The following is a 22656-nucleotide window of genomic DNA, read 5'->3' on the forward strand; positions in this document are numbered from 1 at the left end:
CTTCAAAATGGGCCAAGTGGAGCCTATGTCCATTGCTAGCCCCAGTCAGAGCTGCGGCAGCAGGTTGCCTTCCGGTCATAAAGCCCAGCGCAGAGCTGCTTTCCCTGCTTTCCCCCAAGGGAGCAGGTACGGACTGCATCACACAGAGCCTCTGTAGCTGGATGAAGGCATAGACTGGGATTAGAAATGCAGAGAGGAGCATGCTGCTCATGCAGGAGCCTGTTGGAGGACTGTGGGTCTGCTCCATCATCCCAGAGAATGAGGACCGCTTGCCAATGCAGCAAAGGCATCTCTCAAAGAGCGGATGGCCCTGGAGCAGACCCACCTCAAAAAGCCCTGCCTGACCCCATCCTGATCCTATGGAGTCTTTCACAAATGTGAGGGAGCACAGGCGGTCAAAGCTGAGGGCTCCACCTAGCCATGTTGTCTGGTTTCCAGATCTGGTCCCTTTGATTCAAGGAGGGCCAAACAGACGCTGAGTCAGCTTTCCAGACCGGCAGCCAGTTCATTCCAGGGGATGTTCCTTGGCCCCAGGTCTACATTGTTGAACGGCATAAGGATTGCAGCAGGGGAAGGTGGGCAGCATTAGCCAGCACTGATGGCTTCTGAAAATCCTATTGGTTCCTTTCCTCTTTTGATCTTTGATTGGACAAGGCAAAAGGGTTTGATTTGCAAGTTGCACCTCTCTCCTCCGAATCGCTCAAGCCCAAATAATAACAGTTACAGGAAACCGTATCTGCAGCCAGCGTCTGGCGTCTGTGGACTGATATCCTGCCACGGGAACAGCAGGAGTGGAGCTACAGGAAAGCTGGATGGATTACCACCATTCCCCCTTGGCACTGGGGATTCAAACGTGCACGCAGAAGAGCGGGTGTGTTTCAAATGCTTGGAGAGTGGCTCTGTGCCAGGACGCCAACACAATGAACCGATACGACAGCTCGCCTGCTAGAACTGCCCTGGGAAGAGGTTGTATTCGATGTGATACAATTTCCCTTGCTCAGGCCCAAGGACCTATTGCGCATGCATGCCTCTTTCTGCACGCTTATTCCTCCATTTGTGTTTTTCACTTCCAAAGCGTTTTGCCTGCACGGTCACCTAGCAAGTTTTCTGCTCATTTTTGAAGGTGCTGCTTAGGGTGCTGTGTTTGAAATAGCCTGATGATGAGGTTTAAGCAATGCGGTGGATTTTTGCTCAGTCTTGTTTGGGCAGGCCCTCTCTATTTCTATTTCTGGCTTGCCTTTCCCCCTCACTTCCACTCCATTGCAGCTTCATCCATCCTGAGCACAATTGCTTTCTTTCTCATGTTAGTCAAAGCATCAACCTGAATGGATAACCAGGGGTGCTTATACCTGCCAGACCTTGTGAGCTATGCTACAGGAAAAAAGTTGGAAAAAGCAATCACACAAAACTTTCGTGTCAATTTTTAGCTATGGAAAAGCTTCTCTAGCCTATTTAACTAAAAAAAAAACCTGAATAAAATAAAAAATAAATAATAAAATAAAAAATCTACCAGGTATAATAAGACAACTTTCAGATGTGTGACCTAACTCCCCAGAGGTGCAGCTGGTGGCTGCAAGGTTGTTTCAAAGAGTGAGGACAGCATTGCATATTTTTAGCATCTCTTTTGATACCTTTTTCTCTGCTGCTTGCTGGAAAAAAGAGCCCCCAGATCTGTTTACCAACGGCTGAGCTCTGCATTTTTTACTGCTCCCATTTCTAGGACGAAAACTGTTCGAGCCACCAGAGCTTGAATCCACAACTTCCTGGGGAAGAGACCCAGGTAAATCTTGCTTCTGCCGAGGTTTTCTCTTCTGATGAGCTTGCAGAAACTATATCTTGCCTTCTCCCTGCCTCATAAGGATTGTCTTCTTGAGGACTATTCCAGCTGCTTCTTCTGGAGCACCAATTATTCAGCCCGAGGACTACTTCTTACTCTGATTATTACTAATTTATTGCTTTACATGATCAGAGCTCCACAGGGTCCCCTTTAGAGACCAGGCTTTGTTGCATCAGGCTGCTGGGTCCTGCGCACCAGAGTGAAGGTTTGCTGTGTCATGCTGCCTTTCCAGGGGCAGGAGGACATCCAGATGCATTTGGACCATGACCTAGCAAACCCATGGGAGATGCTCCTGTTCGGTGAGCAGGGTGAATAAGCCCCTGGCAAACGTATTGTGTCACAAGGCTTTGCAATGGTTCAGGATTTTGCTTTGGGTGCGGTAGGCTGTGCTCAGCTCAAGGCATGACAGGTCTGTGTGGATGCCCTGTCTACCCCTGCGCTGGGAGCACAGTCACCTCTGTCCTTTGCAAAAGGGAACAAGATGCCTCAAGATACTGCGCGGGTCACGAGTGGGCTGGGAGGAAGGTAGTAGTACCAAACCGGGGCGGAGGGTTAGGAAAGTCATGCTCTCTCCTTGAGTCAGGGAGTTTCAGCGAGAGCCAAAGACTTTTTCCAGCATGTCTAAATCTCAGCGGTGCGTGGAGCTCACGGGCGGTTTCTCTTTTAAACGCAGACGTGTGTGTGTGTGTGTGTCTGTGTGTGTGTGTGTGTGTGTGTGTGTGTGTGTGAGAGAGAGAGAGAGAGAGAGAGAGAGAGAAGCGAGGCTGTTTGTTTCTCCCCTTCACCCTCCTTCCTGCTAAAAGGAAGGAAAAAAAAACAACCCAAACCCACCCTCCATATTGCGGAGGAGGAGGGGGGCGGGTTTGAAGGAGGAATTGCACTGGCGGTGCTGCTGTTCTCAGGGCTGTCAAAACAGAAGAAAAAGCCATCTCATTAGGCTTGGGGGGGGGGGCGGGGGGAGGAAAAAAACAAAAAAAAAAATAAAAAAAATAAAACCACCTTAACATAGAAACAGGAAGCCCGGGGCCCTGGCAGGCACCAATCAGACCCGGGTTGGGAAGGGAGGGCTGCGTCTGGCAGCCCGGGATGGTGCGTGCAGGCTGGGAGAGGGGAGATGACGGGCCAGGCTGGTGCCTACTAGCCGTCCGGGCGTCAGCGGGGCAGGGGGGCCGCAGCCCACCCGGCGATGTGAGGGACGGCGGTGGGGTGGGGTGGGTGGGGGGTCCCCTCGGCGACTCTTCCAGATGGCCGAGGGCAGCCGCGCTGACTGCCAGGCCGGCGGTGCCCGTGCCCGCCCGCCCGAGCCCAGGGACGGCCAGGACGCCCCGAGCATCGGAAATCTGGGTGCCAACCTCCGTGCCTCAAACGGACATGCAGGTAACGTGAGGACAGCAAGCAGCCACGAAAAGCCCACCACCACCAGCGAGCCTTCCCCCTGCCCCCCCCCCAAACCCACCCCTCGCCCCGACACCCCCTTCAAGCCAACGAAACGGCCCGCAGGGGTCGAGCAGTCTTCTTCTCCAGCCGTCTGGCAGGGGTGCGCACCGCCTCGCCCGTGCCCGTCACTGCCCGTGCGCCCAGGCACCCGCCTGCCCCACCTCCATCCTTGCGACAAGTCCCCGGGTGGGGGAAGCATGAGGGAGCTGCTGCCAGCTTGGGCTCAGGGTAGCGGGGGGGATTGGGGGGGGGTCGGCGACACCGGCTGGCTGTGCCAAAGGAAGGGACGCGCAGCCCGGCTGGTGACCCAGGATTTGCCCAGTGGGCTTGGGCACTTGCCCCAGCGTGGGCTTAGTTGGTCTCCTCCCAGTCCTCCGTGTACTCCTACTGAGAGGTCTTAGTTTGCATCGTGTTTTAACGTTGCGTGTGGGGCAGCGCAGATTGTGCCCCCCCCCCCCCCCAGCAATTTTACAACCTGCCGCCTGTTGTCTCCAGCGAGCAGGATTGACAAGTGGCAGGATGGCACAGGGTAGCTTTTCGGAAAGCATCTGGGCACCTAATTCCCCTTGGTCTGGATGGGAGGGGAAATTAGCCCTGGTTTGTGCTGGTGCACTGCCCATGGGGGCAGTTGTCTTCATCCTTGAAGAAGCCTGTCTCCTTCAAGAGCTTTGTTATCCCGAAGCACTTTGGCAGCTATTGTTAGCGTGGGGATGTTGGAATAAGCACAGAGGGGAGAACCAGAGAGGAAAGCAGCTTGCTCCAGTCTGCAGAGCGGGGAAGGACCAAAGGCCCAGCTCTTTCCAGTGCGCTCAAAACCTCGTGCAGGGCAGTTGCAAGGACTAGCGCCACTGTCCCCAGGCTTCCAGCTTTTTCTCTAGTAAATCTAGACGATACAGATGAAAAATGCAATGTGGGCTGGATTTGTGGGGGCTCGGGATGGCCGGACAGGGCAGGGACTCTGTCTCTGCAGTTCCCACACAGGGATCAGGCAGATGGGCTGAGCAGAGCATGAGCCAACTCACTGCTCCCAGAGTGCTGGGGTAAACCTGACCACTTTTGCTGTCTGAAGAGGGACAGGGCTCTTTTACAGAGTCTGGTCAAAGCACTGGTGCAGCCACAGAAACCTATGCAGAGGATTGACTCACAGGATTATACCAATGCCGGGGACTTCAGACTGCAACTACGTTTCTCCTTTGCTTTTTTTTCTGGACGTAGCTAGCACTGAATACATCTTGGAAATTTCAGAAAGGTCCCCTGAGATGCGTTAAGCTTCTCCAGAGCATCTGGTATGTTCCTAAGGAAAGATTTAGACCTGTGGGAGCATGCTGTGCTTCCCAAGTGCACCGAGGAAGTGCAGAGTTGTTGTGGAGTTCAGGAGCAGTTTTTGCTTTTGCAAAGCTTCAGTCCATGATCTATTCAAGTGATGGGGTGGGGGGACATGCCGGTTGCTGTTGTCTTTGCCTGTGCTTAGCAGTGGGCATCACGCATCCATGTTATCAGCAACTGCATACTGGAGAGGAGGCCACTCCTTGCTCTGTTTCTTTTCCCTTCTGTCAGCGTCTGTTGGATTCAGACGTGGAGGAATATAAGCTGTAGCTAGGCTGGTGTCTTCTCACAGGAAGACAGACTCTCCCCCATGCCATTTTTAGCTCTGTCTGGTGATCTTGGGAGCTTTGCCAAGGCTCTTCAGCGCCTGCCTCCTCCAGCAGCCTCTTGCTAGGACTTAACCCAGCTCCCCGTCTCACCTCTTGCTAGGACTCAACCCAGCTCCCCGTCTCACCTCTTGCTAGGACTCAACCCAGCTCCCCGTCTCTTCAGCGCAGGTCGGAATCTCAAGGAGTGGCTGAGGGAGCAGTTTTGTGACCACCCCATCGAGCACTGCGAGGACACCCGGCTGCATGACGCAGCCTACGTGGGGGATTTACCCACGCTCAAGAGCTTGCTGCAAGAGGAGAGCTTCCAAAGGTGAGGGGCACTTCTCCCAGGCGGTGCCAGCCCCTCCTTCAGTCGTTAACACGTTAGCACCGGCTCTGGAGGTCCTTTGAGGAACAAGGGAGCAATCGGATGCGAGGTCCGATTGAACTCTGTTCTGAAAATTTTGGCTAATGACTCTTACATCCCCTGGGCTGCCCCTGCCCCAAACCAACCCACCTCTTTTCCCTGCGGCCTGCACCTTCTCCAAGCCCCTCCTGTTGGCAGAAATGCCTTGCCCCGTTTTTACAGGAAATATTTTTGGTGGGAGATTGCTCTGCTCACCCCTGAAATGATGCCTGTTAGTCCTCCAGGAGGCAAATCTCAAGCTAGTCCTGCGAGGTTCGTTAATGAGCAGCATCCACGTGTAAACTCTCCTCAGATCACACTGGAAATACAATACTGTGAAAATAGGAGTCTACATATGATGGGAAAAACATATAAAGGGGATTACAATCAAATATAAACCTGAAACGCCCTATGTTACAAAATCTGGCCACAGCTAAGTCTGTGACCATGGGGATAGTTAATTAATTTTCCTGCACCATGGAGAAAACTGCTTAGAGTGCAAATGTCTCTCAGCCTTAAAAAGAAGTCCTTTCCGCAAGAATGAGAATGAGTCAGCCCCTCCTTCCGTCACCTAGGTGGCTCTTTTGGGCCTCTTCAATCCCTTGGTCTGAGGTTTTGCCTTGTTTCTGTCCCGTGCTGTGGGGGAACTCCACCACAGCAGTGCCAGAAGGCCCTCTGAGGGCGTGACCTGAAAGAGGCATCCTTCCCTTAAGGGAAAAGGCAAAGTTAGGCAGTGGGAGAAAGTCTGGACCCATGGACCCATCATCAGAGTGAGCAGAGAAGTGACTTCTTTGACTTTGGGGGCAGATATGGGGTGAAGATCCTCAAGCCTCCTAGGATAAAAGGGAACACATTTATTGTAAGACTGCACAACCGAGGACTCGGTGTAGGGTTCATATTGGTTCTTCTAAAGCTTGGTTGAAAAAAAATTTGGGGCGTTGTTTTCCTGGCAAATGGCCTTAAACACAGCATATAAAAATTGCTTTGTCCTATTCAGATTACATGGGCCTGGATGCAGCCAGCTAGAAGAGGAAATCAACTGCTGCACTGGCTAAAGGGCACTTTTTCCTGCCTATATTGGCCTTAAAGAGATCTCTACCTCCCTGCGTGTTGCTGCTGAAATGGCACTTGCCGTGATCTGGAGAATCCGGGATTGAGGGCTGGATGTTTATGAGATTTTTAGGGCTAACCTGAGATTTGGATGAGCATGAGGACTAGTACCGGTGATTTCAGGGGGGATCTAAGCAGCCACAAGCCAGAGCCATCTCCTCTGTAAGTTGAGCAAGGCTCTTCTGCTGGTACTGTTACCTACCAAGGCTGCTGATGGCCTGTTTATGCTGATTAGTGCAACACGTGTGCCCTCCCAGAGCTGGCTCCTTCCTGGCAGGGCTGTGCCTATCCAGAACTAACGCTCCCTGGATTTGTATTCATGTCTCCCTACAGTGCCAGGCCACACCTGCACATTGCCAGTGGTGTGATGTGGATGCACATGTGCACTTCCAGGTGTCTCTCCGGTCCTCTCGCTCTTTCTGTTTCCCTACTGCTTTGACATCGTCATGTCCCTGTCAGAGCAGCTTGGAGTAAACCACTGTTTTAGTCCCCAGCTTCGTCACTTCTGATTTGGGACATTGCCTAGGTAATGGGAAAGAGAACAGAGGGAGTCATTTTTTGCTCATTTTGACTGAGTTTTGAGGCAGCGTTTGTCTCCTGCTGTGTATGTGCGCAGCTCCTGACACAGCAGAGCTGTGCTGAAGCCCATGTTGAGGGCACTACTTCAGTACCTGCTATAGTCTCTGACTGTCTGTGTGCAGCACCTAGCGCAACAGTGCCAGGTTACTTGCTGGAGCTTTTAGAGGCTGCTGTAAATTGCCTAAAATGGGGACGAAACGCTTCAAGGGGGATGTTCGGCCTTCCCCAGCATCTTTCTCCAGGGCTGAGGAAGGCAGGGGAGGCACAAGGTGGTGGGAGGCCCTCTCTGACCCATTGCTTCTCTCCTGACCTGCCAGCCGGATCAACGAGAAGTCGGTGTGGTGCTGCGGCTGGCTGCCCTGCACACCACTGCGCATCGCCGCCACTGCTGGCCACGGCCCCTGCGTTGACTTCCTCCTCCAGAAAGGGGCTGAGATTGACCTGGTGGACGTGAAAGGGCAGACTGCCCTCTACGTGGCTGTGGTCAACGGGCACCTTGAGTGTGCGAAGATCCTCCTGGAAGCCGGAGCCGACCCCAATGGCAGCCGGCACCACCGCAGCACCCCCGTCTACCATGCAGCACGCGTGGGCCGGGCGGACATCCTCCGGGAGCTGATCAGGTGAGAATTGGGGCGCCACGTGGAGATGGCCCTGGCTGGAAGGGTTATGGCTCTGCCTCTGTCTCTTTGCCTCCCTCAGACTCTTTCTCCCATGGAGCCTATGGGACACAGAGCAGCCATTTCCTCCTTTTACCTCCTCCTTCTCTCTGTGGCATGTCCAGTGTCTCCACAGGCCTGATGAAGCTGGCCAAGAAGACTACTCATGTGTGACCCCCCCCCCCAATGCCTCCTCTCCTAAGAAAAAGCCTAAGCAAGGAGTCGTTGTTTCCAACTCTGTCATCTGCAGAGTTGGTCAGAACCAAGCATTGCAAAGCATGCCCTCCCTTGCCTCCATGGCCTGGTCCATCTCAGCAGCCCACTACTAGCTCTCTCCTGCATCTGGCTCTGTGCCCCTCTGCTTAGTCCCACCTGGCTAAGGTTATGAGCAAGGTAGATCCCTCAGCCGGTCAAAAAACATTCAGAAACACATCTTTACTGTGCTGAGCTCTGCTTCCCTGATCATTTTCTGCCCTTGGGAGGAGAGATGCCTGTCGCCAGGATCACCTGCTCTTGGCTGCCTGGTATTTGCCCATCACTAGAACACCATCTGGGGCATCTGATTCATTGTGCCCCTTGCCAGAGACCAGACCCACAGCTCCACTGAAGGGGATGGCATCTCTGGGGTGAAAAGCGATAGAGATCACCATGGGAAGATGAAGGGCAGCCTTGGCTAGGTGGCAGGGGCCAATACTGTGTCTGCTCTGGTTGCCTGTATGCAACGCTAGCTTTTGGGCATTCAGTCAGTCCTCCTTTCTGCAACCTGCTGAGCCAGAGAGTGGTTTGTCCTTGGGATCCTGGGGCCATTCCCTAGAGGACCACTAGCATGGATGTCTTACCCACCCAGTGGGACCAACAACCTAGGTTGCCCAACAATGAGAGCCTGGGTTAGTTCTGCAGTAGTGTCCAAAAATCATTTTCCTAGTTCAGAAGGCTGACAGACATGCAAGTATTGCAGAGCATCTGATCCGTTATCTGGGCTCTAGCTGTGGCAGGGTCTAGCAGTGTCAGGGGAATACAAAGATCCATGGGATCTTTGCTATTCGGAGATCTTCAGGGAATTTTTTCTGCAGAACCAACAGCTCGGGGGCTAGAAGTAGGCTGTGTGAACCTGCGGAGCAACTATATGGGCCATTGATGCCAAATAATAAGGGATTATAGGGGGAAAATATAGGTTGTAGAAAGAAATAGTAAAAGAAAATAAAGTTTATTTGGATTCCCACAGAAATACCCTCCAAGGAATCCCCTCAGTGACTTTAAATGCTAGAAAAATAACAACAAAAAGGATTTGGATACAAAAATTCCACAGTACTTGGGGATTTTCTCCTTTCCTTTTTGCTTGTGGGGAAATTATTTTTCATAGAAATGCAGCTTTAAGGAAGCTGGCAAGTAGAAAGAAGGGGAGACGGTGCCCTCCTCCTTGCTCCTTCCTCTGGAAGCTGAGACAAGGATGTCCCCATCACCATGTGCTTGTTGGCACAGGTTTCAGGCTCACAAGCTGCATTCCTGAGAATCTCCCCTGATGTATCTGCTAACACAGGATGAAATGTAGCAAATGGTATTTCAGCACACAGAGAGCTGATGTATTGATTTATGTGTCTACTCCTTGGGATACTTTGCCAGCAATATTAAAAGCAAGATTTTGGAGAACTTTCAGGATTAAAAATTAACTGGAGTTTGTCCAATATTTTTTTATTAGACAATGTCTCTCCCAAGGCTGCTAAGCTAATACCGAATTGTCAGATTGCCCAAAATTTCAAATATCTTGGAGTACAGATTTCATAGATCTATTCACAGTTTTCTACTTTAAAATGCAGCCGTATGTTACAAAGCTCACTCAAAGATTTAGAAAATGTTGATCTAAGAGATTTGGCAGGGGGAATGCAATGAATAAGACCCCTTTTACTGAAATATAAAGAAATATTTCAGAATATTCAGCTTGAGATAGCCCCAGAGTCCTGAAAAGAAAGCCCAGCCCTGTCAGGCTTTCTTTCTTAACACATATATTTCCCTGGTACTTTGCTGCAGGTGTCTAAACATCACCTGGTTCATTTTTTTAATCATATGGTAGCACAATCAGGATTCACAATTGCTGAACCAGCTAACCAAGCAATAAGTGAAATTGTATCCGTTCCTAGTAAGTACACACATAGTCATGGAGTGGTGATCCATTTTATGGGCAGACTGACGGAAATATTTACAATTATATTGCCAAGGTGTAGATTACTTTCCTAACAGCTTGTTATGTGATCATGCTGCGATGAGATGGACTGCTGTATTGTACTTGCAATCTAACTGAGGGCTGACCCAGCAAATTAAAGATGAGAGTCCTTTTGCCTCACTAAAAGCACTGCAAAAGAGAGCCGGCAAATTACACCAATGCCTCAGATGTGTAACTAACTCTGTGAAAAAAGGAGAATTTCATATTTTGCTGCAAAATGGAGAATCCAACAGAGAATTTTGACAATAGTGGGGGAAAAAAAAAGGAGAGGGAAGGACAGAAATGTGAGGGTATGTGGCTGCCTGGTGAGAATTATGGCCAAAGGAGGCAATAGCCCTACAAAAGCCCTATAGCAACACAGATGACTCTATCCAAAATGCTTGGATGGTCTGATTTTAAGAGTGTTTTTTTTTTATTTGCTTGTTTGTTTGTTTTTTTAAATCTGCAGGGAACATGTGTGATTTCTGTTGGAGAACAGATATCCTTTCTTATTCAGCCCTCTGTGCTCCAACATAGACGAAGTCAAACAGATATAGAAAAAGCCTTCTGAAGGTTGCTAGAAGGTGGGAATGCCCCTTAGCGTGCAGTGTTTGCCACTGGGCTGGCTGCCTGGACCGGGAAGTGAAGGTTGGCCACGTGGGCTAGGGTGGAGACCAGCTTTCACTCTGCCGTGTCTTTACTGCCTAACTCCATCCTCGCCCTGCTGCTCTCCACCCCACAGGTCACCTGAGAGCCTAACTGAGATGTTCGTGCTTGGGAGATCCTGTATGTTGGAGTAAAAATACACAGCGTGCTGTTTGCAGTTCTTAGACAAGTTTTCTTGACCCTTGTTCTGTGTATGCTTAACTTAAATGAGAATATTTCTTTTCTCAGAGTTAAAGCATGTGGTTAAGTGTTTGCTGGATCGGGACCAACCCCTACTGGGTTCAGAAAGAGCTATGCATGCCTTGAGGCAGAATTTGTCCCCAGGTGGTTTCCTTATATGTTTTATTAACTGCAAAGAAGAATATTATGGTATCTAGGAAGACAGAAAACCTGGTCCTCTGAATGCATGGTTTGCAGTTTTGAGAGAGGGACTGGCAGGTGAAGGAACATTTTATTACTGTGCAGGGAAAGGACAAGACTTTTGCTTAATCTGGAACTCTGCTATTAAAAACAGCTACTCATTAGGGGATTGCGTTGTCTCCTTCCTTGTTCCACTCCAGGCTGCATGTGAAATAGATGCAGCTGCAGTGTCACCGTTGCTTGGGTGTTCCCCAGCCTCTGGCCAAGCACAGAAAATAAATGCTTATTTCTGTTGTCACTTCTTTCTGCAGCATTGCCATTTTTCAAATTCCGTGCTTTTCTGGAGAGTGACACTGTCTTTTTGTTCCTGTTTATTTTGCTGCCTTCTTCTCTTTCTCCAACAGTTTAAAAAAAAAAAAAAGAGCTCCAAAGCAAATAAGCCCTATTTTCTGCTCATTCTTTACCTGGCCACATCTGTACTTCCCCAAAACATCCTACAGGGCCTAAATGGTGTGGTTGCTGCTTCTGTTGTATGACCACGCTGATTTCCATTGAGCAGGGGTCTACCCTGCTCTCTCCTCTATTCTGTGCCACAACAAGTCAGAGAATGCTTTGCTCTGGCTGCAAGGGATTATGGAATAGCTGAGACACCCTGCGGTGAAGATGTGAGATACCGGCCTCCCCATGGAGTAGCATGAGGCAAGAGCTGGTTGTGACAGGCTTGACAGGTTTGCTGTAACATCTTGTGGAGGTCTCTGCTTCAGTGACTGGAGTGTTGGCCAGTGAAGTGGCTATGCATCATCTAATATAATATACATAATACAATATATCTCCTGTGAACTGAGCTATGCAGAATGGACGGGTAGAGTGGAAGTTCAACACAATTACTTAGTATTTTTCCAGTTTCCTACATGGTCAGAGTTGGCGGGTACATCCATTTCACTAAGCTGAATACTAGGGAAAAGGCCTGTGTTTGACTCTCTGATGGGATTTCAACCATCCAAGTTCCTTCAGGAACAGGCTTTTGTCATATATCTGTCACTTTTGAGCACAGATTTCTATTCCATTTCCCAACTGTTTGTGACACTTGGATCAATTGCTTTCCTAGCCTCTCGGCCTTTTTTATGCTGGTGGGAGAATTATTTCTGCTTCCAGTACGTTTCTTCAACTGAGTCACTTGGTAACATCTGCCACTCCTCAGCCAGCCAGTTAGTGGCCAACATTATGTGCCACTGGCTCAGGCAGAGCTGTCCCTCATGCCAAGGCCATGCTCAGTGCATCCTTCGGGAGGGCAAGGAAGGATGTCCCTCAGCTGCTCTTCCTCACTTCTGATCCTGGGCTGTTGCAGGCATAGGATCTGCTTTGCTTCCTAAAAATCAGACTGTGCTGTATATACCGTATCTCCACTCCAGCCTCTCTCTGCTGCTTTAAGCCTGTCTTTCAGGAGATCAGTTCCCCAGAGTTAACTCTGAATGTGAAGCTGCATTAAATCCCCTTGTAGGTACCCTTCTTCAGAACCAGTGTGGCCTTAATTCAGTTTTGTTTTGTTTAGTTTGCTGGTGAATGACAGGACCCTTGCAGAGCCTTTCTAAGGGTAGATATGGGTGGTTCTTGGGTGGAGGGACACGTAGGTACCAAAGGCGGACAACTCTTAGGGTTCTTACCCTCTGGGTTAGTGGGTGGTCAGCATCCCTCAGTCTCATCTCTGCCATTTTGTGCCCCTGGGCTGCAGTCATGGTGATGTTGCTCGTTTCCAAACGGCCTCTCCTCTCTCCCATCCAGATATGGCGCAGATGTGGATGTGAATCACCACTTGGCTTCCCGGCTCCCCAGCCTCTCCTTGCGGCCCCTCACCACGCTGGTGGTTTGCCCGCTCTACATCAGTGCTGCCTACCACAACCTCCAGTGCTTCAGGTTGCTGCTCCAGGCAGGAGCCAACCCAGATTTTAACTGCTGTGGGCCCATCAATATCCAAGGCTTTTCCCGGGGCTCACCAGTGTGCGTGATGGACGCTGTCCTGCGGCATGGTTGCGAAGCAGCATTTGTCCACCTCTTGATTGACTTTGGAGCCAATTTGAACCTGGTGAAGGTGGAGGCCTTGGGAGTTGAATCAGCAGGAAGGGTCAAAGTCAACCCTGAGGCTCTGCAGGTGTTCAAAGAAGCAAGAGGTACATGGTTTTGACTTACCACAGCAGCTCTGGTTTTATCTAGGTCTGCATTTAAGAGAACTCTTTGGAAGATTTATTTGGTAGTTAGGGGTTGCTAGTCTGGTAGGGCATGCTGGGTGCCGTGGGTTTATTTGTATCAGTGTGTTTTGTTCTTGGTGGCCATTTCTCCCTAAAGATCAGCACAGGTGCCTTCTTCACTGTTGGCACCATTGTTGTCTTGCACAAATGGGATATTGCCCTAAATGCAGAAAGCAGCAGTAGCTAGTGCGGGTGGACGTTACCATCCTATCCTCTTTTGGATCTGTTTGTTGAGGCCCCTTTAGCCAGGTGCAAAAAGATCCTGCAAACAGGATATACCCAACTTAAAAGAATAAAGCAATTCTAACACACACAAAAGATAGCTAGGATTTAAAAAGCCGCTCAGCTAGGCGGTACTGAGCTCACCAGCCCTCATAAAGCACCCAAAGAGCCATTGCTGGCCAGGCAGGTGTCAGGCAGGAGGGGACCATGGGGCTGGCCTCTGTGGCTCCCTGGCACAGATCATCAGTGTTGCCATGTTGCTATCTGCCACCAGCTCTGTCACTGCTGGTAAGAATGGTGACTTGGCCCAGTGAGAGTTGCCAGTGAGCCTTCAGCTAGACTCCCTGTTTTTCTCCTGTTGGATTTCATACCTTACCATGGTGTTTTCCTTCTTGAATCCTTGAGCTACCAGTGATCCCCATCTCAGCAGTCCTACGTCTGTAATTTTTGCTTTTTTGTCTTCCTGTGGTCTTTCTCCCAGCTCTTTCCCATTGTTTAGCAGTGTCCTCAGCAGTCTAAGGAATGGTTAGGCAGTGGGGGTCATATCAGAGCTGGGCTCTGGGTCCATGGACCACTGCTAGCTGACAGGCAAGTTATGGCAAGTTGTTTCAAAGGGAGGATACAGCGTGGCTCCACACCTCTGGCACCTATGTCTCCGTGCTACTGCTCATTCACCATTTGCGGTGCATCCAGCCCTCACTGTTTTTAAGTGCCCCCATGGCCAGGGGGTCCCAGGGATTCCTTGGGACTGAAGCAATAGTGGTATCTTGGCAGGCTGGTTGGGTGGCAAAGTCACAGTGGTGGTAGGAAGCAGGAGACAGGAGTCAGTTGGCGGTGGTGTAAAATGGTGGGAAAAAGTTGAATTTTTGATTTCAGCATCCTCTGGGCAGTAAATGAGTTACCGAAGATGTAAGCCAGAGCCTCAAGCTCAAACATGCCTGCTTTACCTGCTATTTCTTTCCTTTTTTAGCAAAAGCAACATCAGTTCAGTGTGCACCCCTGTTCCGGCAAGGACGGCACCTCATAAAACCACCAGGCTCAGCCAGTGAAGGCTAGGGCTTTGCGCCAGAGTCAAAAGTAGAGTCTCCCTCTGGGACTCCCCACCAGAGAGATTTAAAAGGGACTCAGGATGTGGGATGCAATGCCTAGCCACCACCTCCAAGTGCATTCAGCTTTGCACGTGCCTGGTTTTCAAACCCTCCTGGACTTTTGCAGAGCAGAGCTGGGAATAAACCAGGGCAGGTGGTTTCCATTAAGCCTGGGTTTAGGAGGCACATGGGACAGCCCTGCCTGCTCTCCTTAGGTATGGCAATCAGGAGAATGCAGTGATGCCTTGGAGGTCCAACTCCTGAATCAAGATGAATACCACCACACTGTTCTCCTTGCGCTGGCAGAGCTTGCCATGAATTCAACAGAAGCCCTTGAAGGAAAGTTGGGAGTTGAAGGCCTGAGCTGGCTGTGAATGCTGGCTGGCTGTGAATGCTGGGATTTCTCCCCACAGCTGTTGCTTCCCAGAGGATGGCTTAGTACAAAAGGAAAGTCCACATTCACTTTAAAATGATCTGATTAGTATAAAGCCTCTCATAGCCTCCACCGGTGTGGATTTGGCACTGATCTCTTGGACCCATTCTGGCAGGGATCGGGTCCATAGTAATGACCGTATGCAGTCTCCACCTTGACCTTCCAAGCTGCCCATGTGGCATTTGCAGAGACATGGTGGGATAGTTCACATGACTGGGATGCGGTCATGGATGGCTATGTGCTTTTTAGGAAAGACAGGCCAGGAAGGCGAGGTGGTGGAGTTGCCCTTTATGTGAGGGAGCAACTAGAATGTATGGAGCTCTGCCTCGGGGTGGATGAAGAGCAAGTTGAGAGCCTATGGGTAAGGATTAAAGGGCAGGGTAACATGGGTGACACTGTTGTGGGGGTCTACTACAGGCCACCTGATCAGGAGGAAGCCATAGATGAGGTCTTCTACAGACAGCTGGAAGAAGCCTCACGATCACAGGCCCTGGTTCTCATGGGAGACTTCAACCACCCTGATATCTGTTGGGAAGAGAGCACAGCTAGGCACAAACAGTCAAAGAGGTTCCTGCAAAGCATTGATGATAATTTCTTGACTCAGGTGGTGGAGACGCCAACGAGGAGAGGTGCAATGCTAGACCTTGTACTAACGAACAAAGAAGGTCTAGTTGGAGATGTGAAGGTTGGAGGCAGCCTTGGCTGCAGTGACCATGAGATGGTGGAGTTCAGGATCCTACGAGGAGGGAGCAGGGCAATGAGTAGGATTGCACCGCTGGACTTCAGGAGAGCTGACTTTGGCCTCTTCAGGGACCTACTTAGGGGAATCTCCTGGGGTAGGGCCCTAGAAGGAAGAGGGGTCCAAGAAAGCTGGTTAATATTCAAGCGTCACTTCCTCCAGGCTCAGGATCAGTGCATCCCTCTGAGGAAGAAGTCCAGCAAAGCGGGCAGGAGACCTGCCTGGATGAGCAAGGAACTCCTGACAAAACTCCAACAGAAGAAGGAAGTCTACAGAATGTGGAAAAGGGGACAGGCCACTTGGGAGGAATACAGGGACATTGTCAGAGCGTGCAGGGATGCGACAAGGAAGGCTAAGGCCCAGTTGGAATTAAATCTGGCAAGGGATGTCAAGGACAACCAGAAGGCCTTCTTCAAATACATCAATAGCAAAAGGAAGACTAGGGAAAACGTGGGCCCGCTGCTGAATGGGGCAGGTGCCCTGGTGACAAAAGATACAGAGAAGGCAGAGTTATTGAATGCTGCCTTTGCTTCCGTCTTCACTGCTAAGGCCAGTCCTGAGGAATTCCAGACCTTGGAGACAAGAGAGGAAGGCTGGAGAAAGGAAGACTCTCCCTTGGTTGAGGAGGATCAGGTTAGAGATCTTTTGTCCAAACTTGACATCCATAAATCCATGGGCCCCGATGGGATGCACCCACGAGTGCTGAGGGAGCTGGCGGACGTTATCGCTAGGCCACTCTCCATCATCTTGGAAAGGTCCTGGAGATCAGGAGAGGTGCCTGAGGACTGGAAGAAAGCCAATGTCACGCCAGTCTTCAAAAAGGGCAAGGAGGAGGAGCCAGGAAACTACAGGCCAGTCAGCCTCACCTCCATCCCTGGCAAGGTGATGGAACAGCTCCTCCTGAAGGTCATCACTAAGCATCTGGAGGACAAGAAGGTGATCAGGAGTAGTCAGCATGGATTCACCAAAGGGAAATCATGCTTGACCAATCTGATAGCCTTCTATGACGGAATGACTGGCTGGGTAGATGAGGGCAGAGCAGTGGATGTTGTCTCCCTGGACTTCAGCAAGGTTTTTGACACTGTCTCCTATCACATCCTCCTAGGTAAGCTCAGGAAGTGTGGGCTAGACGAGTGGACGGTGAGGTGGCTTGAGAACTGGCTGGATGGCCGAGCTCAGAGGGTTGTGGTGAATGGCGCAGAGTCAAGTTGGAGGCCTGTGGCTAGTGGTGTCCCCCAGGGGTCAGTCCTGGGTCCAGTCTTGTTCAATATATTCATCAATGACCTGGAGGAAGGGACAGAGTGCACCCTCAGCAAGTTTGCTGATGATACTAAACTGGGGGGAGAGGCTAACACACCAGAAGACTGTGCTGCCATTCAGAGGGACCTGGAGAGGCTGGAGAGGTGGGCGGAGAGGAACCTCCTGAAGTTCAACAAAGGCAAGTGCAAGGTCCTGCACCTAGGCAGGAATAATCCCATGCACCAGTACAGGCTGGGGGTTGACCTGTTGGAAAGTAGCTCTGCCGAGAAGGACCTGGGAGTGCTGGTGGACAACAAGTTAAACATGAGCCAGCAGTGTGCCCTTGTGGCCAAGAAGGCCAGTGGTATCCTGGGCTGCCTTAGGCAGAGTGTTGCCAGCAGGTGGAGGGAGGCGATCCTGGCCCTCTCCTCAGCCCTGGTGAGGCCTCACCTGGAGTACTGTGTCCAGTTCTGGGCTCCCCAGTACAAGAGAGACATGGCACTCCTGGAGAGAGTCCAGCGGAGGGCTACCAAGAGGATTAGAGGGCTGGAGCACCTCTCCTATGAAGAAAGACTGCAAGAGCTGGGCCTGTTCAGCCTGGAGAAGAGAAGATTGAGAGGGGATCTCATCAACGTGTACAAGTATCTGAAGGGGGAGTGTCAAGAGGATGAGGCCAGCCTCTTCTCCGTGGTGCCCAGCAACAGGACAAGAGGCAACGGGCAGAAACTGAACCACAGGAAGTTCCATCTGAACCTGAGAAAAAACTTCTTCACTGTGAGGGTGACAGAGCATTGGAACAGGTGGCCCACAGAGGTGGTGGAGTCTCCTTCGCTGGAGATATTCAAAACCCGCCTGGATGTGATCTTGGGCAATATGCTCTAGGTGACCCTGCTTGAGCAGGGAGGTTGGACTAGATGATCTCCAGAGGTCCCTTCCAACCTAAACGATTCTGTGATTCTGTGATGCTGTGATTTGCTTTTGCCCAAAAGTGCAGCCTCCTCAGAGGGAGGCTTTGTGCAAGATCAGCTCCCCTGCACTGCCTTTCGGTTGCTGTGCAGAACATCACCTTAGCTTTTGGAGGGAGTAAGCGGCTCCTCTGCTGTCAGCGGAGGCTTTATGCCGTCCGGAGCTCAGCACAATTTACATGCTGCTATGCCTCTCTCTTCCTCCCTCTGTCCGTCAATATTTCCTCTCTGCTTTCTTTATTGCAGGCCGCACCCGGAGCCTGTTGTCTCTCTGCCGCATAGCTGTACGAAGAATACTTGGCAAATGTCGTCTGGATCTGATCCATATCCTTCCAATCCCAGACCCCATTAAGCAATTTCTACTTCATGAACACAGTTAAAGGGCAATCGGCTGCTTTCCGGGACAGTTTCATTTGGTAAATGACTGAGCTGACAAAACCAGGTGCCAATCCTGACCCCACAGCTAAATATTGTATTTGCTCATGGAGTGCACATAATTCCGTGCCCCTGTGGTTTCCCCCCTTCAGATTTAGGGTGCAGTGATTCTGTGTGTCTGTACTTAAGCTGCCAGTTATTTAACTGGTGATCTGTTGTTTGCAATTGGTTGGGCAATGAGGCCAATACCTGTGTGTGGCTGTTACATGAACAAATACAAAATACCCTATAGCTATTAGCGTATATCTGTTTGTTATGACTCTACCTCTGTTATTGCTCCACGTGAAACATATCTTGGGCCTCAGTGGCAATTCTGTGTGGGAAATGCATCCATACTTAAGCCGTGGGCTTTCATTTTCCTCTGGTGTACTAGGGAGTCTCTCCTCTCCTTGGTAAGAGGTTTACAACAATACCGTTCTCTTTCTAGCATCAATATCTGGCCTTTCCCTTCCCCATGGAGTCTGTGATCGCAGCTGTAAAAGTGGTTGTATTTTCTTCTGTGCTCTTCTGGTGTGAAATGCATCAAGTTTCCTGTCCAGTGCTGTGTGTTACCTGGAGAGTTGTTTCTGTGTCTCTGCGTGCTCCAAGGTAGCTGCTGTCCTGACTTTCTTCGTGTAGAGAACCCCGTCATGCAGATGGGAGAGTAGCAGAGTATGTAATCCTATCCTGTCTGAGTCACTGTCTACAGAGCACCGGATGTGCCATGGCATCTTGGCTTTCCCTCCAGCACTATGACGTATGAGGCAAGGGGTGGCCAGTTCTGCCCATGACCAGACCAAGTCTCATAACCACTGCCTTCGCATGAATGAGAAAACATGTGGAGAGAAGAAGAAAAGGTAGTTTCACATGGGAAAACTGATAGTTACCCAGCCTATACAGCCCATTGTGATGATCCCTGTGGTTTAGTCATTGCTACTGTGTGAGTATTGGGTGATAGGATAAGGACTGTGATATTCAAATGAGACCATGAAGTGAACCTGAAAGATTTCTGAGATATCTTTGGGGAAAACAATAGCCAAACTCATCTCCTGTTCACTGTAAAATATCCTGTTCTCTGTTGAATATCTGGGAGTAACCAGCAACAACAGCGGAGGGGTTGCTAAATTGAACTCTTTGTGCTGCTGTGCTGGATGGTAGTTGATCCAATATCTGTAAATGTATCTATGTGATTATGAAGAAAAAAAAAATCAAAAAATCTCTCTAGACTGCCTGTTTTGCTTAGAAGTTACCCTGTATCCATAGTCACCAATATTGGAGTGGTCATGATGTTACTGAAGGCCCAGTAAAATAGTGGACAGCACGTAGGAATAGAAATGCCTACCTACCTGCTACTCCGTATAGAGCTCTGGTCTTTCTTAGACCTTCCCCTCTGGTAACAAGGAAGTAGGGTTGTTTAAGCTGCCTTGCATTTCAGGAAGTTTCAGGTGCCTTTGGATATGTCTCCAGCATAACTGACAGCCCTGGCTATCCTGTCTGTATGGGAGCAGAATCTCAAGGCTACCCCATGGGATGAGCACTGAGCCCCACATGACCAGTGCCCACATTCCCCTCCTGTCTGTGTTGGGCCTCCCACATATGGGTCCAGGAAGGCAGCCTTAGAAAGAAGTCCTTTGTAGAGCTTGTGCCCGAAGTCTCTTCCCCTGGATGAATGCCCTGCTTTTAGATGCTCTTTGAGTTGCTGCAGGCTTCAGACCAGCTGCTGAAAGGGATTGACCTGGGGTGAGGTGCATACCTTTTACTTGGAAGTACCTGTTTTCAAATGCCTTTAGAGAACTGGAGAAAGAGCAGGAAAGTCAAAGGTGAATAGGTCTTGACACTAGCTTGAGAAATACTCTTTCTCCAGAGGCACCAACAAATTCAAAATCACAGCTCCCATTCTGATCCAAGTTTGACAAGCAAAAATGGACTTTTCTGTATGTTGTATTAACTGCTGAAGAGCACCTGCCTTTTAGAGATGCTTTCAGAGAAGGAGGAAGGGCAGGAAAAATTGAGTTCCTGATTGTTTCTTATTATTTCGATTCCATGGCCAGGCTGGAACATGGTGCTGACATGGCAGCCAGTGTCCAGCTAGCCTTTTATGTACCTGGCCTCTGCGCACTGATTTTAAGTAAGGTGGCAAGATTTGCACTGCTGAGAACTGCGCTGTTGAGAACAGGCTAAACTGTGGTGGTTACAGTCAGCGCTCAGCTACCAAAGCACAAGATGCTTTCAAAACTCTCCACAGATGAGATACAACGGCAAGGATACATAGCTATGGGCATGCTTTTATGCACTGTTTTCCTTTTCAGGCTTGTGGATGGTTTAGGATTTCACCATGCTGGAGGCCAAGGCAGCCCATGAGCTTGTTGCCTGAGACTTGTGTGCTTGCTTTATAGAAGTGTTAACATGCCAAAAAAGATGCAAGCAGGTTATAAAGCCTCTTGTCACCTTGCTGGAGGTACCATAATGTTTTGCAGGAGCATGAACCGAACGTGTTCTCTAGCTCCTGTGTACAGAGGCAGAAAATGAGGGAGATGATTGCCTTGAGAAGATGCCGTGGCAACAGCTTCTTTGGGTCAACTTTTTTTCCTCTGATTTTGCACTTGATTAGATAATTTTGCAGACCAAAAATGTGTTAGTGCCTTTTGGGAGGAGGTGGTAGCACAGACATGGAGGACATATGTTGCTCTGGGGAGAGCTGGCTCAGTGATGCTCCCCCTAGAACGAGCTGCAGCGAAAAGCCAGGGTAAGTGGTGTGAATGATGGAGCGTTGCTCAAAGAAACTCTCAGAATTTAGTTGTTACAGGCATGATTCACTCAGAGTCCAATGTAACTTGAGTGTGTAATTAAAGCTAAACTTCTGCAGATGACCTGTTACCAGTTTTCATTATAGCTGCTTTCAGAGGTCAGTATTTGTTGACTATTGCAACCTTGACTGACGCAGTCTTGCAACATGCTTATGGATAGCCAGCCAGTGACTCCCTACCCAGACCAGCAACTGTAGCCATACATTTGTGTTCCCTCCCAGAACCATGACTCCCATATGAGTGAAGCTAAGAAGAGCTCCCTCTTATCCATGCACAGACTCAATACCTGGTACAGAAATGACTTCTGTGTATGTCTCACTGGTAAACTCAAGCCAGCAGTGAAGACTTTGGCCCCAGTTAGCTTACCAAATTCATTCTTTATGTATAATTTGAGATACGACGATCGTGATACTCTAACCACATGCTGAGCTTTGTGCATGTGGGTAGTTCTTTTGCCGTTGAATACGAAGGACTGTATAGGTCTTCAAATCCAACTACACATGTTTAACCTATGTGGAGTCCAAAGGATTCCCCTGGTCATGAATATTTCCAGCCCCAAAGCCACAGGCCAAAGGATGCTTCTCCCAACCCTACAGCAAACATGCTTGAAGTTCAACAAGCACTTGGATCAGGATCAAAGCTGTAAGGTGCAGGAGGCATTTTTCCTGGACTACCTAACAAAGTTCCAACTTAACTGAGGACTGTGCCTCCTGTGAAGGTTCCAACCATAAGCCTGGCCGGTCTTTCTTTTTTGCCTGAGCGACTGAGGAGAGTACAGCTCAGTGAGACAACTCATTTGCACAATATTAAGCCACAAGTGCAAAGACTGATGTTGAAGCAGGTCCCTGGGACACGTGGCTGAGGATGCATAGAGCCAGCTTTGCCCAAGAGAAATGGTTTAATCTACAGACAAATATACCGATTAACACTGTTAATATACAGGTTAACAAATCTGGAATCTTCACTGCAGACAGATAAATATTCAATCTAGAAATAAATTCATGACATTCATAGGCCTTGGTGTCCTGTCCTGTAGGTACAAGAACTGTATCCTCTGGCTGCCCCTCTCCCTTTCAGTTGGAGGAAGAATAGTCTTCCAGTATGATATCTGAGTAATAATATGTGCATATTGTATAGCTTCACACTATATAAACAGCAAGAGAGACATGGCACTACTGGAGAGAGTCCAGCGAAGGACTGGCTTCATCATACAAAGATGATGAAGGGACTGGAGTATGTCTCCTGTGAGGAGAGGCTGAGAGCGCTGGGCCTGTTCAGCCTGGAGAAGAGAAGACTGAGAGGTGATCTGATCAACGTCTACAAGTATCTGAAGGGAGGGTGTCAAGAGGATGGGGCCAGACTCTTCTCCGTGGTGCCCAGTGACAGGACAAGGGGCAACGGGCACAAACAGAAACCCAGGAAGTTCCATCTGAACAGGAGGCAAAACTTGTTTCCTGTGAGGGTGACGGAGCACGGGAACAGGTTGCCCAGAGAGGTGGTGGAGTCTCCTTCCCTGGAGATATTCAAAACCTGCCTGGACGCGATCCTGTGCAATGTGTTGTAGATGACCCTGCTGGAGCAGGGGGTTTGGTCTAGATGATCTCCAGAGGTCCCTTCC

The 22656-nt window shown here is 49.8% G+C and overlaps 1 protein-coding gene across 3 annotated transcripts; it reads left to right on the top strand.

Moving 5' to 3' along the window:
- Window positions 1–905: 905 nt before the first annotated feature.
- Window positions 906–21098, top strand: ASB1 (ankyrin repeat and SOCS box containing 1). 3 transcript variants are annotated; one of them, XM_068947745.1, is made up of 6 exons: window positions 906–966; window positions 1721–1780; window positions 5065–5239; window positions 7321–7623; window positions 12668–13053; window positions 18064–21098. In XM_068947745.1, exons 1-6 carry the CDS (start codon window positions 921–923, stop codon window positions 18195–18197), a joined length of 1104 nt encoding a protein of 367 aa, XP_068803846.1. In that variant the 5' UTR covers window positions 906–920; the 3' UTR covers window positions 18198–21098. The 3 variants fall into 3 exon arrangements, with proteins under 3 accessions (XP_068803846.1, XP_068803848.1, XP_068803847.1); XM_068947747.1 differs by lacking the exons at window positions 906–966; window positions 1721–1780 and adding an exon at window positions 2882–3214 and having other exon boundaries at window positions 5098–5239; XM_068947746.1 differs by lacking the exons at window positions 906–966; window positions 1721–1780 and adding an exon at window positions 2897–3214.
- The last annotated feature ends 1558 nt before the right edge of the window (window positions 21099–22656 follow it).

This window comes from Struthio camelus, chromosome 6, assembly GCF_040807025.1.
Source record: "Struthio camelus isolate bStrCam1 chromosome 6, bStrCam1.hap1, whole genome shotgun sequence".
Lineage (NCBI taxonomy): Eukaryota > Metazoa > Chordata > Aves > Struthioniformes > Struthionidae > Struthio > Struthio camelus.

Excerpts from the sequence above, each read along its gene's own strand:
- ASB1 (XM_068947746.1), top strand. The coding sequence starts at position 3,082 with ATGGCCGAGGGCAGCCGCGCTGACTGCCAGGCCGGCGGTGCCCGTGCC. Across the intron at positions 3,215-5,064 it reads TGCCTCAAACGGACATGCAG|GACTCAACCCAGCTCCCCGT; the intron begins GTAACGTGAGGA and ends ACCTCTTGCTAG. Across the intron at positions 5,240-7,320 it reads CAAGAGGAGAGCTTCCAAAG|CCGGATCAACGAGAAGTCGG; the intron begins GTGAGGGGCACT and ends CTGACCTGCCAG.